General features: G+C 36.5%; 2 protein-coding genes across 5 annotated transcripts; both read right to left on the bottom strand.

The window, feature by feature from the left end:
- Positions 1-433: 433 nt before the first annotated feature.
- LOC107876310 (V-type proton ATPase subunit H) lies at positions 434-10,566 on the bottom strand. 4 transcript variants are annotated; one of them, XM_047415092.1, is made up of 12 exons: positions 10,380-10,566; positions 6,831-6,974; positions 6,161-6,286; positions 5,423-5,525; positions 5,279-5,351; positions 3,678-3,743; positions 3,451-3,568; positions 2,837-2,998; positions 2,526-2,651; positions 2,261-2,386; positions 1,791-1,970; positions 434-965 (listed from the first exon to the last, which is right to left on the bottom strand). In XM_047415092.1, the coding sequence occupies exons 2-12, from the start codon at positions 6,864-6,866 to the stop codon at positions 717-719; spliced, it is 1,365 nt and encodes a 454-aa protein (XP_047271048.1). In that variant the 5' UTR covers positions 6,867-6,974; positions 10,380-10,566; the 3' UTR covers positions 434-716. The 4 variants fall into 4 exon arrangements, with proteins under 4 accessions (XP_047271048.1, XP_047271046.1, XP_047271047.1 ...); XM_047415090.1 differs by having other exon boundaries at positions 6,831-6,943; XM_047415091.1 differs by lacking the exon at positions 10,380-10,566 and adding an exon at positions 10,196-10,369 and having other exon boundaries at positions 6,831-6,943.
- A 1,107-nt stretch (positions 10,567-11,673) lies between these two features.
- LOC107877543 (pentatricopeptide repeat-containing protein At4g30825, chloroplastic) lies at positions 11,674-16,687 on the bottom strand. Its single transcript, XM_016724208.2, has 2 exons — positions 12,836-16,687; positions 11,674-12,015 (listed from the first exon to the last, which is right to left on the bottom strand). The coding sequence occupies exon 1, from the start codon at positions 15,676-15,678 to the stop codon at positions 12,895-12,897; it is 2,784 nt and encodes a 927-aa protein (XP_016579694.1). The 5' UTR covers positions 15,679-16,687; the 3' UTR covers positions 11,674-12,015; positions 12,836-12,894.
- Between the last annotated feature and the right edge of the window lie 237 nt (positions 16,688-16,924).

Here is a 16,924-nt window from a genome sequence, read left to right as displayed (position 1 = left end):
TTACGGTAGAGGGTTAGGGGTTACAGAGGACATGACCCTTGATAGAAAGTTGTGGAGGACGCAGATTACAGTAAAAGGTTAGGGGTTGAGAGTGCGTTGGTAATAGTAGGGGAGCTTTCTTTATTTGTGTTGGAAGTTTCTTGTCTGTGGTATTGAGTGATGTTTGTATTTTCGGATAGATAGTTTTAGTATTAACTTGTGGCTAGCGGTGCTGGTTTATTTTGTGTACTCGTTTATATACATCTATGTTTTGTATTTGTTATACTGCTATTGGTACTGAGCTGGAGATCCATCGAAAACAGCCTCTACTTCACCTGAGGTAGTTGTATGGTTTGCATACACTCTAATGTGACATTCTTTTCTTTTTAGTCGATCCACAAAAGTAACACATCCGATAAACCTTATACATAAACAATACGATCATACAAAATCGTCGTACAATTTCCAGATAGTATATACCACAAAACAATTCCCCAGTTTGATAAGCATGTCGATACAAAATCTCTTTTATTGGAACGGGAAATGAAATAAACTTGTAAACCTTATTTGGGATGAGAATCTCACAAAGAGGTATGCTTTAGATACAATGCTCAAATAGTGATACAACAAAAAGATTTAACAAGAACGCGATCACAAACTCCTTGTGTCCAGGGAAATAACGAGATGAGTCTAGTTCTCGTTTGTCTGAACAATGTAATGAAACCATTCGACGAGGCTTAAACTTGCAAAAAACTAGCATACTTGGCACCTAGGAAAAGCCTTTGGATACAGAGCAAAGCGTTTTTGGTGACTTCTGCATTCTCGTGGTTCAGCAGTTTCATTACGCGCTCCTTAGCTTTGAGGTCGTTCACTATAATTCGTCCGGCAGAATGGCACTGAATGAACTGTGATAGATCATAGCAAGCAACAGCAAGTGTTCTTGCATCAGTCGATGTGTCCAAAATTGTAATGAGCACCCTCAAGATCTGCAACACCACACAACACGAGATATCATCAGTCTCAATATTATGAAAAATTGTGTTGTGCAGATTCGAAGATCCACCCTGAAGAAAAACAGCATTATGCTACGAAGATCATCACCCCTATGCAGCAGAGATTCAAGATTTAAACTTGTTGGGCTCAACCTTAAGGTTCTTCGCGTAAATCTCATGGCACTTTCAACATTATGGTTCAGCGTTTAAGATTTGATCAAATTTTAGTGTTGTTTGCATGTACATATTGTTCCCTTTTTAAAGATACTAGTTCAATTGAACGCTCATAGATTGAACGCTCCTCCATCCATCTATGCCAATTTGGCCAGAGTCGATATCTACTGATGGAAGTTACTACTTAGGCATGAATATTCAAAAGCAGTTTTTTGCTAACTTGTGCGGACTCTTCACTTTTGATGCCGCACCCATGTCGGATTCTCAAACTATACAATACTTTTGGAGAATCCGACACGCACCCGTTGATATTTTTGAAGAGTCCGAGCAACGTAGGTTTTTTGATTAATAGTAGCAGATAAACTTGTCTGAAGACCAGCAAAAAGCAAACATCATCACGCCCAGCAGAAAACTATGTTTCGGCTGTTAGTGGTCCCCATGGCACCAAAATGGCAGGTTGAACCTGTCACTGACCAGCTCGTAAGTAGGATCCTGCTGCTGGTCGGCACAGGGGGGGCGTCAAAAGCAAGTATGTTGTGTAAATATTGCAAAAAGAGGGTGTCATATTTAAGCTGTTACGTAACGCGTACTTAACCGTCTTCAAGGATATGTAGCTTGGGAATTTCTGCAATACACAAGTATTACCTGGAAATCATTCTCCTCGAAATTGTTTATGTTCTCCCGCCAGAATATAGGATCTTTGTGCATTGGGGACCAATCAAGATGGCCAAGAAGTACTTCCTGCTTGTACTTGTCAAACGAACTCAGTTTTTTGATGTTCTCCTTCAATCCTTGTTCTAGTTGATTCAGAGCGTCCAAAAGGTCCTGCAGATATGATATATAAAGGTAAATAATTTTCTCATTCTCCAGCAGACACAGTAACATGATTAACTGTCAACATAGTTACTACTGAGATGAACCGCGACGAAGCTCTACTAGTGACTATTCCTCTATTCATCTTTCACACTGTTTGAAAATAAAAGGGCAGCCCGTTGCACTAAAGCAGCAGGACCTTACATATTTGCAAGGGTTTGTTTCCGCGGCTGTTTCCAAATGCGATAAGACTAAATTTAAGATATACTATCAGATTAAATACCATAACTAAGGTTATTCACCTCATCACTCCAAGCCTGTGCTTTCAAGCTCTGAACAATTTGCAGCACTCCCAAGTCTACCATCTGAGCACTAAATGTCCCTTTGGAAAGCAAATTCCGAAGAGTCAAGATGACGACCCGTACAACCTATAGTTATAGAAACACCACGGGCCATGAACAGAGATGAGCTAAGGACAACCATGGTAGAAAACAGCAGCACAATTTTTTTAAAAAAATAATAGGGACTGAATTAGTCATTATGCATAAAGCAACAAAAGTAGCTCACCTTCTCTTTTGTTGAACCTTTAACAACTTCTATCAATCGAGGGAGGGCTCTGGAAGTAGCCAAGTAATCTATTGCAGGTTCATAATAAGACAAAAGCCAGACACATAGGCATGTCTCATAGAGAAGCTGTTTTAAGAAGAAAATAAAATCAGGAAGAAGAAAGAAAAGGTATCCTTTTGTCGTCTTGCTTCTGGAGATGACTGATGCGGTGAGCGAATACAGAACCATCTCAACCACCACCATTTACTAGCATGACATGTACATAATTTATAAAGTTAATGCAATATGTGGCATTATAGAGTGAAGAAAACCTGGATAGACTGCTGCGTGGATGCTGGTGAAATTAAAGGAACAAGCAACTTCACTCCATCAGCTCGAACAAATGAAGATCGAACCACTGGCTCTTTCAACAGAGTTGATAGGCAGTTGATTGTGCTAGGAATGCTGCGGGTAGGATGAGTAGGCTTTTTCAACTGCACAGATGGTCAAAATCAGGATCAGCAGCAACTAACTGAGATATGATAACACCACCAAGTGAAATTAACTGATAAACCCCCATCCCGTAGAATTGCTTTTCCCTATCTTCGATGTGAATAAATAGGTCATAAACCCAGTTGTGAGGCTGGAAGAAGATATTGATGAGAAGCAAGGGCTTCCTGATCCCCGTCAACAGCTTTATTTCTCATTGCTTCGTACTGATTAAACTAACACATCACACCACATAGTCCTATGCTTCTATCCCTTTTTCTCCAGCCACTTCGTTTCACTGTTTCTTTATTCTACAACATTTCTTTTTTGAAATATATCCACAACAACTGAAGACATCTATACTGAATCCCCCTTGAATGTTTGCAAACCCAGTAATCGCAGGTTTGGGTGGGATGGAAGGAAAAAAAAAAGCGGAAATCTAGGAACATAGACAAACCTGTGCACAAAGCCACTCCACCAAGCCTGCCAGAACATCGTCAATGGTAGTGTGTTTCTTCTTTGAACTTGAGGCATCTCCATTTGCATCAACACCATTCTGACCTTTTGACCGGGCACTGGAGTTGTCATTAAGAGGATCACAAAGATATAAGTTCATTTAATCATTCTAACGTTCTCAGTCTTTTGTTATCATTGAAATGGGAGGAGGGATCATAATCTAATTACCTCGCTATCAAAGATAGAATCTTACAGCTCTTCTCTTGTATGAACCAATTACCTTTCCACAGCAATCTGGAAAACAAAAGTAATCTTTAGAAAGAGAAGTGGAGCTTCACGGACAGAAAAGAGTACAAGATCTTTGATGATTTATAAGGATATCAGTTCAGAAGAGACAATAAAAGAGGAGAACAGAGGACTCCAATATACAATACAAGCGTCAGCCTTTTCAACAACCTATATATATGTATTTGGTGGTTCTATACTTCTATTTATCATTTCAATATCACCCGATTGACAATGCCTGGTCATTATGACCAATAAACTCAATGATTTCTTCAGCAGTGAAAGACAATAACATATCTGTATGCCTATACTATCAACATTCTACAATGTCAAGGTAAAGGTGTCTTGACTTTGCCACTGCGCATTATTTTTTTTCAAAGTAACAGAATACCGAATTATTAAAGTACATATAATGTAATTTAATTCCTAGTTTGATTCGAAGTCTTCCAATTCTAGCATCTATAGTCTTAGCATCCAAAAACTTCATACCCAAAAGTAGAAAATATAGCTTCTGGATAACAACATACCCACAAATAGGGACTGGGGAGGGTAGGATGTAGCATAAGCTATATAAGTTAATATATATTGTTTAAATCAGCTCTCTAATCTGGGACTCTTTGTTAAATAGACCTTTTAAGTCTATTTTTTAATTAAATGGACCATAAGTTTTTTTATTTAGTGAGATGACCTATTTTTAAGACAAATCTATTATCTGTCCGACAGATATATAGGTAAATGATTATCAATCCGACAGATCTATTATCTGTCCGACAGACGGACAGATTTATAGACAGATTGATTATCAATCCGACATATCTATTATCTGTTCGACAAATGAGAAAATAAAAGTAGGCCATTTTGCTAATTGAAAACTTGAAGAGGGTTGAACATTTTGCTAATTAGAAACTTAAAGAGGCTTAATAGCCAAATTTTCTCCTCTTTAATTTATAAGCTGCTACTGCAACTTTCTATTCAATTTATATATGTTACAAAAAAAATTATATCAAAATATTCAATTTATGATTAATATAATATATTAGCTGGATTTCAGTCTAGTACAATATACGAGTAGATTATATGGATATCCGTATCCTCCGCCATTCAATCCGTTTTTTATCAGCGTGAAATATGGGCGAGTGGGACGTTTTATCCATTTTAATCTAACCGGGTTTTTGACCCTCCCATATCCGATCCGACCAACCCGTTTACCAGCACCAATACCAACATTTACAAATTAAAGCAAGAAATCACACTACCAAATCCTTTCTTTTAAGTGAAAGTTTGAGTTCTATTGTATTTAAATGAGGAACACGATAGATGTGATCTTCTATAATATGGCATGAGTTGATGCATATTATGTGTTAACATCTGCCAATAGATGTCGATATAGGAAGAAGAGAGAGGAAGGGGGTTCATGCAAATTGCCAATTCTTTGCTAAAGGAAGACAAAGAAAATAGTATCTACACGGAAAGTGTAAATAAAGGACATCACCGTTGCATTCAGAGAAGACGGACCAAAATTTGACAAAGGGTTGAAGAATTACCTGAGGAAAGGTTCATAGGTATCTTCGTCCGCAAGACTGTCATGATGGAATAGTCTTGCTCTTTTTGGGTTTGCTGCCAAGAAATAAGCATTACATCAGTTTACTTACCAATGGAACTCTAAGAATTACAAATTCTTCATTTACCTGTAAGCATTTCATCAATCAAAGCCAAAACATATTCCACGGTTTCTTCCTTGAAGATGTCACGTAAAATGGTGACAAAGACGCGGACATAACCTGGACCATCCTGTAATAATGGTATTCATTTTATAAGAGTATCACCAATTGAGCGTCTAAGACCATGATAAGACAATCAAAAGCTTGAGAGCTTGACCAAGCACCCAAAAACGAAATCTAAAAATAGGGATGCTTAGAAATCAGCAGTTGCAAGAATCCCATTCCCCACATTAGCCCCATGAAAAAACCTGTAATTTGGCAATAACTCAAATGTATTTAAAAGCACATTCATACTAAATTTTGATGATGCTGATTATAGATGACTATTTCGGAAAATGAAGATATCAATCAATATAACAAGACAATATATACGATGGGAGTCAAGTGTATGCCAAACTTGACTACTGCGGGTGAGGCTGATGATGACAATTTTTTCTTTACTTCCCAAATAACAGCTACTCCACGTAGCCACTGGCATGCAAAAAGTAAAAATAACACTACAACAACTAGACCTGTTCGTAACATAATTTGGAAGAACTTTACTTTTTCTTTTTGAGAAAGAAGACCTGCAATTTAGAATAAGTCGGCCTACATACAAGAGGAATTACACAGAAAGTTGCGGAAGAACCAAGATGCATGAATTAAACTTTGTAGGAAACCAAAATGTAAGTCATAGCTAAGGACAAGTCGAGTTAGAAACATTACGTCATCCAGCAACTGGGCTTTGTAACTTTCTGCCTTCTTGTCATAGCGCCTCAACAGCTGAAAACCTGTTCCAGTGATCAGCTTCGTAGTCATGTATGTCTCCCATGGGATATCCCTCCTCAAAACCTTAGGAAACAAAAAGACACAATGATGTTATTGCACAATCAGCTGTGCTAAAGGACCCAAATTCATCACTATTCTTTCAGTTTCTTTTTCTTCCCCCACTCCATTTCCCCTAAACGAAAAGACATAAAGCCACTTTAATGTTTATTTATAGGTGATGTAGTTGGTAAAATAGAGGGAAGAGAACAAAAAGGACGCTCAACCGTTCTTCCAGGACAGCCCACAAAAGAAAATCCTGACAGTAACGAATTCTTTGTCCTTATCAAAATAGATACCTTAGCCAGTCCATTAAAATTTTGGCAACCAAAAGTATCTTTATAATCACCTATCATTTAATGCACAAAATTCTTTCCACTTAGTGTTTATCGACGTCGATGTTCTACTCTAAACTTTCTCAAAAAGTAAATGGAAACAAGGTAAAGCAACTAATTGCTAAGACTATGAGCCTAGATCCTGTGCTGCACGTTTACTATGATGGCGGTTGAAAGTTATTGTCCAAGCTAGTTATAATTTAGGTTCTTTATCGAGCTTATACATGTGATAGTACCTGCTCTGTAGTAAGCTCAGAGTTCTCCATTGTCATTGCGATTATGCCCTTCAAATCCGAAATTTATTATCCTCTTACCAAATAGCCAGAATATGGATTAGTCTTCCTCTATCCTGTATAGATTCCACGGAAATATCTCAAAACCTGACAGGTCAAAGGTTCCACACATTTAAAGATACCAACTAGAAACAGGATAAATAAACGTATTCCTATGAAATAAAAATGAATTTGGCAACAGATACAGAAAATAAACGGAAAAGAGAACACCCAAACACTTGCAAAACCTACTATCAACAAATTAATGTCATCAATTGAGCTTGTTTCACCTCACTTGAAAAAAGGGCAGCCCGGTGCACTAAAGCTCCCGCTATGTGCAGGGTCTAGGGAAGGCCCCACCACAAGGGTGTATTGTACGCAGCCTTATGAGAAGGAAAGGATTCATAATTTGAAAATTTGATCGAAGTAGAATTTTAAATCAAAACTAAACTGAAATTTACTACTATGGTATAACTGATCTCCACCTAGGTCTAGATCATAAATTCAAGCGGCTAAAGCACAAACTACTTTCAGAGTAACAAAAAAAAAAGCAGCAACTGCATTGTCGAAAAGAAGATTCTTCACTTCTTTCTCATTCAAAACCGCTACGAGATTTTTATCTTCCATGGCTCCTATGTGATAAAGCATAGTCCTTTATTACTTTCCTCTAGTATGGATAAGACCAAATCCGTTAAATCTCTAAACCATTGCTAATCCTTAACTTATTGATGAACTAATCAACGATTTTATTTCGAGAGTTAGACCCATCACTTTATATTGAGTCCATATTACCGACATAATGACCAAATCTACCTCCTTAGACTTGAAACTGACTTGCACCAGCTTCATTACAGTTTTTAGGCAAAATTTAAGTTAACACTTGGTGAACAATCGAGCAGAAGATCTCTCCCTAACGTGGTAAGATAATTTAATATTAGTATGGTTATCTCACATACAAAATTGGTAAAACAAACAGAGAGAATACGATGGAAGTAAAAGATCCACATAGGATATATCAACTAGTTAAGAACTTAAAATTATTAACACCGAGAGGACAATTCAGCAATTGAAAGGCTTATGTCTCATATTATGTACTTTTGTAGTATATCTGATATTTTAAGTAACGTATAAGATAAAACTTTTTGAGCTCCCTGCATAGCTAAAGAGGTTCTGTAATTTCTGCATGTATCTTCTCATAAAATGCACAAATCAGTGTTTTTAGCAACAAAATACCTTAAACACACACCCGTAAAAAACTTTAAAAAGATGTGCCGTTGCTCAATGACAATGCATTAGGTAAAAAGAGGTTCAGGGAGTAAATTTGCCATTCAATCATGGAGATCGTCGTAGAAACTTGAGGAGCAACTAAAGATTTGACGTAAAAGGTTTGACAGAATCCACAAGACGACACATCCAAAGAGAAGGTTGACCCCATAATCTCATTGCAACAGCTTCAACATTCATAGTAAAACTTACTGAACAAGTAAAAGTCAACATCACTGATCCAAGCAAACCCAGAAAAGCATAACAATATAAGAATGTCACTGACGACTTTCTCCACCAACTCTCATGCTAATTAAGCTCACTACTTCAAGGAAAAAAAAAGGGTTGCCCGGTGCACTAAGCTCCCGCTATGCACAGAGTCCGGGAAGGGCCCGACCACAAGGATCTATTGTACGCAGCCTCACCTTACAATTAAGCAAGGGGCTGTTCCAAGGCTTGAACCCGTGACCCCTGGTCACATGGCAGCAACTTTGCCGGCTACTTCAAGACTCAAACTTTATTTCAATAAATAATAATACCCAGTTCCCCTAAGCCAAACCAAAATGTAAGATCCAAAACTATAATAGTCAATCAAAGTATCAAACATAAAAGCCAAAAAATTCTTCCAGATGGGGTACGCATACATACACCAACAGACCCAAAAAAGCACAAATTATCGCTTCACACCATTAACCGATAAAATCCAAGACCACTACAGTCAATGAAAGAAAAACCCAGAAAATTTCTGCCAATTGAGGTAAGCATACATACATTCTGCAAATGGGGTAAGCATACATACATTAACAAACCCAAAGAAGCACAAATTATCACTGATTGAGTCACTTCGATCACACCATTATCAGATCACTTCAAGACTCAACACCAGCACACCACAAGACCACACAAATTATCACTTCAATCAAAACACTTCAAGATTCAAATTTCACTCCCATAAACAATCATGAAACAAAGAAATAAGCAATACTCAACAACAACAACACACACAATCCAAGTCAAATGGGGTAAGCATACGTCATTATTCATAGCTAATCAAACATAAAACTCACAAATTCTGTCAAAAGGGATAATCATACATACATTAACATTAACAAACTCAAAAAGGCACAAATTATCACTGATTGAGTCACTTCAATCACACCATTATCAGAACACTTCAAGACTCAACATCCCCACTACCACCACCACACCACAAAACCACACAAATTATCAAATTATCAACTGATTGAATTACTTCAATCAAAACACTTCAAGATTCAAACTTTACTCCCATAAACAATCGTGAAACAAAGAAATAAGCAATACCCAACAACAACAACAAAAACACACAATCCAAGTCAAATGGGGTAAGCATACATAATTATTCATAGCCAATAAAACATAAAACTCAGAAATTCTATCAAATTGGATAATCTTACATACATTTTAATTAACAAACACATAAAAGCACATACTATCAAAATCACTTTAAGGTTCAAACTTTACTCCCATAAACAATCATGAAACACAGAAATAAGCAATACACAACAACAACAACACACACAATCAAGGTCAAATGGGGTAATCATACATGATTATTGATAGCCAAATCAAACACAAAACTCAGAAATTCTGTCAAATGGAATAATCATACATAACATTAACAAACTCAGAAAAGAATAAATTATCAAAATCACTTCAAGATTCAAACTTCACTCCCATAAACAATCATGAAACAAAGAAATAAGCAATACCCAACAATAACAACAACACAATCAAAGTCAAATGGGGTGAGCATGCATCATTATTGATAGCCAAATCAAACACAAAACTCAGAAATCATACATACATTAACAAACTCAGAAAAGCACAAATTATCAAAATCACTTCAATCACAACACTATCAAAATCACTTCAAGATTCAAACTTTACTCCCATAAACAATCATGAAACAAAGAAATCAGCAAAACCCAACAATAACAACAACACACACAATCAAAGTCAAATGGGGTAAGCATGCATCATTATTGAAAGCCAAATCAAACATAAAACTCAGAAATCATACGTACATTAACAAACTCAGAAAAGCACAAATTATCAAATTCAAACCTTATTATCCCACTAACTAAAACCAAGATCCAAACCCACAATTATTAATTAAAAAAAGTAAAACCCATAATTCTTTTTTGTCAATTAACAAGAGATTTACATTACACTGAAATTAACCAAAAAAAAAAGAAGATAAAAAGATACCTTTATTATTATTACTTGGAAGTGACCAAATGCGATTAGAGCAAAAATAGGTGATCAAATCTTGGGGTGGGGTGGGGTTTTTTTTTTTGGGGGGGGGGGGGGGGGGGGGTCAAGAAGGTGACTAAAATTGATGAATGAGGAGAACCATAGGATAAAAGGAAATTATAAAGGGACAAAAATCAAGCAATTTCTAGACCAATTTTCACGTGTAAGTTTAATATTGAAAAAAAAAGGATTAATATTAGTTTTTGTTTTTTACAATTATTGGTAGATTTTAATTTTAATTTATGTGATATTTAATTATAGGAAGGTGCTGACGATGCGTATTAGGGTTAGGATTGGGGCTAGTAATTGTAACGCTTCACGGGTAGTATCTTGTTTTTGGAGCTTTCGTTTGGGTGAGGTATTAGGGATAAATATTCTCGAGATAAAATGAAGGACTGTTTTATTTCATATTTGGTGTGAGATATTAGTTAGTATCGAGATTATTTATCTCATCATTTACATCATAGTAATGGATAAGTTATCTCATATTTTATTCCATATTCAGTGTGAGGTATTAGTTAGTATCGAGATTATTTATCTCATCATTTACATCATAGTAATGGATAAGTTATCTCATATATATGGTGAGATCTCTAATCCCGAAATTAATTATCTTGAAATAATTCTTTCTCATTAGTGTGTTGTTTGTGGTTTCGCAGAGATTGTTGGCGGTATTATTTGGTAATAATCATTGTTTTTGCTACTATCTGTTATTTTGTTACTATCTTTTGTTTCTTATTCGCCAAGAAATAGTCGTGGACAAACTTGCTTCCAACTGCGGCAGTAAAATATTTCTCCGACTAGTCAGGGAATAAATTGCTAAGGGAAAAATAGGTTAATTCCTTTTGGATAAGGACACATGGCGCGCGTTATTTAACTGAAGGACATATACGTATCATTTTCAATAGTTCAAGGTTATATATATACTCAAAGTTAGACGGTAAAGGTACAAATAATTCAAAAATAGAATGGATGGTACTTACATACTATTTTCAATAGTTGTTACATATCAAAAAAGAATAAAACATTGTTACATGAGATTAAATTGATCAATTAAAGCAACAAATTTTCCAATTTAATAAAACTTCTTGGTTCTTTTTCTCGGGTTCGAGCCTTGGGTATGAAGAAAATTCTATTCGCAGCGGCACCCCTAGAATGGGCCTACAATATAGGTACCGGACACCAGGTGAGACCCCCCAAAAAAAATGTAAACTTTCTCATTTGTATATACTGAAAAGAAATGAATTAAGGAGATAACAGAATGACAGAAATTTTATTAAAACTATATACTATAAAAGGCTCAGTCATACAGAAGCTAAAACATTCTAAAAGACTAGAGAATGTGTTACAACATAGATGACTTCCTGTAGGGATGGCAATGGGGCAGGGCGGGGTGTGAACGTTATGACTATACACTAACGGGGCATTATGCTACAATCGATACGCAGTTGTCTTTAAATTACGCTGCAGAAACTTGTGAGTAGACGGCTGCATATGTATGATCAGCATCACCGATGATCAAGCCCTTCTCGGTAAGACCTTTGCTTGAAAACTATAGTGTCGATTATACAAGAAGGATACAAGCCTTGACCTGAAAACGCGAAAATGAGTCATAATGTTAGAAAGCACGCAATTAACGTAGGAAGACATGCAGTTACACGAGTTCTAGAGAGTCGGCAGAAAGTACACTTTAAACGCACTGAGTATCATGTTTTTGCGAGTTTCCTACCTGAACTATCACCAACTGTTTATCGAAACATACCTTAACTAAGCTTTGTCCCCTTTTCCTACCTGAGATATCACTATCGTTCAAGTAGGAAAAGGGAACAACTAACGGTTGAGGTCTATTTCAATAAATAGTTAGTGATAGTTCAGGTAGGAAAAGTAAAGACATGATACTTTAGGCTAAGTTGCACGGACTCTTCACTTTCGATGTCGCACCCGTGTCAGATTTTTCAAAAATAAACTATTTTTGGTGAATTTGATACACACCCATTGACATTTTTGACGAGTCCGAGCAACATAGACTTTAGGTAGGAAACTCACAAAAACGTGGTACATCAGGTGTGTTTTTCACCATTATCTCTATATTTTTTATGAGACAGTCAAGGGGAGGCTTGGAGTAATGTGAAGTTGTCTCCATGTGACCTATAGGTCACGAGTTCAAGCCGTGGAATCAGCCATCGATGCTTGCATTAAGGTAGGCTACCTACATTACAACCCCTCACAGTGCAGCCTTTATTAGTCAGTTTAGATACTAACATATGCATGACACAGGTAAAAGTTCTGCAGCGTAATCAAGGTTCGAATACCAAACAGTGCAACAAAGTACAGCAAGCTGGACACTAGCTATCAGCACGAAACTATACGAAACAATGCAAAGATGATCAATATGTATATACATGTATTACCTTTAAAGAAGAGATGAATGGGCCACGACGATTAACAGAAATATTTGCGAAAAATGGACCTATAACCCAATCTGCTTCATCCATAAAGACCACTTAACAGCCTCAAGAAACTTATCATTCTTCCGTAATGCGTTGATTAGGTTAGTGTAGGTTATTCGATCAGGTTTGACTCCATTTTTGCGCATTTCCTTAACCAAATCTACTGCACTTTCAACCATTCCAGCAATTCCATATGCCTTAATTAATGTGTTATAGCTGCACAAATCAGGTCTAATTCCCGATTCTTTTAGTTCGGCCAGTACAACTGAAACTTCTTCAATCCAACCTAGCTCGCCATAAATGTTTATCATAATGTTGTAGGTGAAATGATCAGAAGAGTGACCAGATTCCTTCAGTCTTTGCAAGACATTACGGAATTTCTCCATTTGTCCTTCTTTCCCATAGGCATCCAACATACAATTGTAGGCTTCAAGAGAAACCGAAAAGCCATTGAAGTGCATTTTCTTGACGGTTGATGACATATTCTTGAAGTCTTTGCTTCTCCCATATGCAGCTATGAGAGTGTTGTAAGAGATAACATCAGCCAGACCACACTTTTTAGCCATCGAAAAAACTTCTCTTGCCCTCTTGAAGAGCCTGGATTTTCCATATACGTCAAGCATAACATTGAAGGTGACTGTATTAGGTAAGAATCCATGTTTAAGCATCTCATCAAAAAGCCTTGAAAGCTCATCAACTGGCAGTGCACGGGCACAGCAGTTTATGACACAACTGTACATTTCCTGATCCCAGATGACTCCTCTTTTCACGATTTTGTAATAAAGATCTGCCAATTTGTCCTTCTTGTCACATCGCTGGTAGATCCGGAGCATATCACGGAGCAAATATGTGTCTGGAACAATGTCCTTTTGTTTTTCCATTGCATCCAACACAGAGCAGGCTCCTTCTAAAGCTCCAGATTTCACATACATCCTTACCACAACGCTGAAAGTTATCGTGTCCAGTTTGACATCTGAATTCTTCAACATTAGATAAAGCTTTTCAGCTTCAGCAAAATCATTGTTCGTACTGTAAATGTCTATCATAGTGCATATTATATGTAAGTTAGGCTTATCAGATTTTGGCATACAAGTGAACACTCTCACAGCATTCTCTGGATGCCCGAAATCTTTGCACGAGCAAATTAACAAATGGTACAAATTGTCCTCAAATAAAGCATCCTTCCACTGCTTTTCCCGTAAGACTTTTAACGCATCATCTATCATGCTGTTTTTCACATAAGCCATTACCAGACTTGAACAAGATATCTGGTTTCTCAAAACATGATCGTATAAAGAACCTCTCAGAATGGAAGGGACTTTGTGAATGAGTTCAAGCTTCTCATATGCTTGCAAAACAATGCCAAGGATGGTCGACTTTTCGCTGCCAGTGTGCATCATTTCCTCAATAGTTCTAACAACATCCTCTTCGCCTCCATGCTTGACTTGTAAATTTAGCATTGTGTATAAATTAGACGAGTTTGGTTTGTGTCCAAGTCTTTTCAGTTCCACATAGTATCTCCTAGCTTCCTCATAATTGTCTGCACGACCCCATCCTTCAATCATAGACCTGTAAGTTGTTTCATCAGGCTCCAACCCTACCTTTTTAAGGTCACTAAACAAGCGTTGTGCATCACTCATGTTGGAAATCTTCCCATATCCAGTGATCAATGTGTTGTATGCAACTATATTTGGCGGAAAACCGGCTTGGTTCATGGAATCTAAGACCTGCTCAGCCTCGCGTAACTTGCCTTGTTGACAGTAAGCATTGAGCAGAACCAACCAATTCTCCAGATTCAGAATTACTTCATCTTCCCTCAAAAGGCCAATGATTTCTTCTGCTTTATCATACAATCTCATACGTGTATATATCGTCAACATAGAAGAATATGCAGACTGGCACATAATTTTGAGATTTCTCATCATTGAAAATGCAAATTCTGCTTCCTCGACATTCCATCCTTTCTGATAGAGAGCCATTAGCATCCCAAAAGTCGCTATATTTGGCTGCACTTTGTTTTCCAACATCATATGGAACCACTTCACGCCCAACTCCACAAACCCTTTCTTATGGCAAGCATAAATAAGGGTATTGAAAACTTGATAGGTAAGCTCACAACCTGACTCCATACTCATTTCCTTAATCATTGCCTCCGCCCCATCCCAATCCCCTCTTCTCCCCAAGACGCGGAGTATCAAATTATAGGCAGTAACATTTTTCTTTAACTTTCCATTTTTCCTCATCCATTGGAAAAACCCCAACGCTTTCCCATCATCACCCCTTTCGAATTGCTTCAACATTGCATTGCACTGATCCAAACTCGAGTCAAACCCGATAGTCTCATCATGAAAATCAACCTCATTTTGACTATCTATCACATTCTCATCACTATTTACATCAAACACAATCATGGGATTTTCTCCCATTCCATTTTTCCTATCTTTCAATCTAAAACTAGACCTATAATTCGAGTCTCTCGGTACCTTCTTCACCCTCCTAAATCTCTTCCAAACGTTAAACTTTCCTTTCCGAGAACCCCCACCAAGATTTGGTTTTTCAGATACAATACTCTCATTTCCTAACTCACCATTAACCCCATCACCATCTAAACTCAACTCAGAAGTCTCTAATTCCTCAGTTTCTAATCTTGAAACTCTAATGTGCTTCAAATTACAAAATGGACTAACCACAAATGCACCACCACCCAAAAATGAAGGAACCCAACACTTAGAATCAGTAAAGTTCAAAGCTTTCTTGGATTCCCATGAACTATCTACGTGAAGGGACAATTTCAAAGAGGCCATGAAGCAAAGTGGCCTCAAGAAAAACTGATAACTTCAGCATTAATTCATCAAGATTCCAAGTTTATTAGAATATAAACTCAAAATTTAGCTAAAAGGGGGTGATGGGGAGTTATCAAGATTCAAAATTTCACAAAAAAACAAAGTTCAAATTCAGCTAAAAGGGGTTGTTGGGGAGTATTCAAGATTCAATTTTTTTACAAAAAACAAAGTCAAAATTAGCTAAAAAAGGATTGGTGGGAGCTATCAAGATTCAAAATTTATTGTAACAAACTTAAAATTAGCTAAAAGGGTTTGGTGGGAAGTAATCAAGATTCAAACTTGTACAAAAACAAACTCAAAATTTAGCAAAAAGGGGTTGTTTGGGAGTTATCAAGGTTCAAACTTTTACAAAAAAAAACTCAAAATTTAGCAAAAAGGGGTTGTAAACAAACAAACTCAAAATTTAGCAAAAAGGGGTTGTTTGGAAGTTATCAGGATTCGAACTTTTACAAAAAAACAAACTCGAATTTAGTTAAAAGTGGTTGTTTGGGAGTTATCAAGATTAAAACTTTTACAAAAAAACAAACTCAAAATTTAGCAAAAAGGGGTTGTAAACAAACAAACTCAAAACTAAGCAAAAAGGGGGTGTTTGGAGTTATCAAGATTCAAACTTATCCAAAAAACAAACAAACTCAAAATTTAGCAAAAAGGGGTTGTTTGGGAGTTATCAAGATTCAAAATATCACAGAAAACAAACACAAAATTAGCAACAAGGGGTTGTTTGGGAGTTCTCAAGATTCAGATTTAGCAAAAAGGGGTTGGTGGGGAGTTATCAAGATTAAGATTTTGAGGAGTTACCTTGAAGATGGAGCAAAAAATGAGAAAAGGGAAAGCTTTTTAAAGTTTTTTTGAGAAGATAATGGAAAGTGAAATAGTGAAGCAGTGGAGTGGAGAATTTGGGATTTTGAATTTGAAAATTTCAGCTAGTGGTGGTTGTTAGAAGAAGACAAGGAGACTAGTTGCAAACATTCCTTTTAGCTTTTGTCTTCTTCTTAGTATAAATAAATATCTTGGATATGCACTATTTTAAGCCATGGTCTATTGCAAATTACTTCATCCTTTTTTTTAAAGAATGATCTAGTTTTACTTGATATGGAATTAAAAAAAATAAAAAAGTTTTTTAAATTTTATAATGTTAAATTAAAGATATATCAAATATATCAAAATGTCTTCAATTTTATAATCTTAAATATGTCATGTGAAAAGT

The sequence above is a fragment of the Capsicum annuum genome, chromosome 7, assembly GCF_002878395.1.
Source record: "Capsicum annuum cultivar UCD-10X-F1 chromosome 7, UCD10Xv1.1, whole genome shotgun sequence".
Classification (NCBI taxonomy): domain Eukaryota; kingdom Viridiplantae; phylum Streptophyta; class Magnoliopsida; order Solanales; family Solanaceae; genus Capsicum; species Capsicum annuum.
The sequence above is the reverse complement of the archived record's forward strand: the minus strand, read 5'-3'. Positions and strand labels throughout refer to the sequence as shown.

Coding starts and splice junctions, on each gene's coding strand:
- LOC107876310 (XM_047415092.1), bottom strand. CDS start 6,866: ATGACAATGGAGAACTCTGAGCTTACTACAGAGCAG. Junction 2,999..3,450: donor TGGAGTGGCTTTGTGCACAG/GTTTGTCTATGT, acceptor CCATCTGTGCAG/TTGAAAAAGCCTACTCATCC. Junction 1,971..2,260: donor CACAGGCTTGGAGTGATGAG/GTGAATAACCTT, acceptor TCATATCTGCAG/GACCTTTTGGACGCTCTGAA.
- LOC107877543 (XM_016724208.2), bottom strand. CDS start 15,678: ATGGCCTCTTTGAAATTGTCCCTTCACGTAGATAGTTCATGGGAATCC.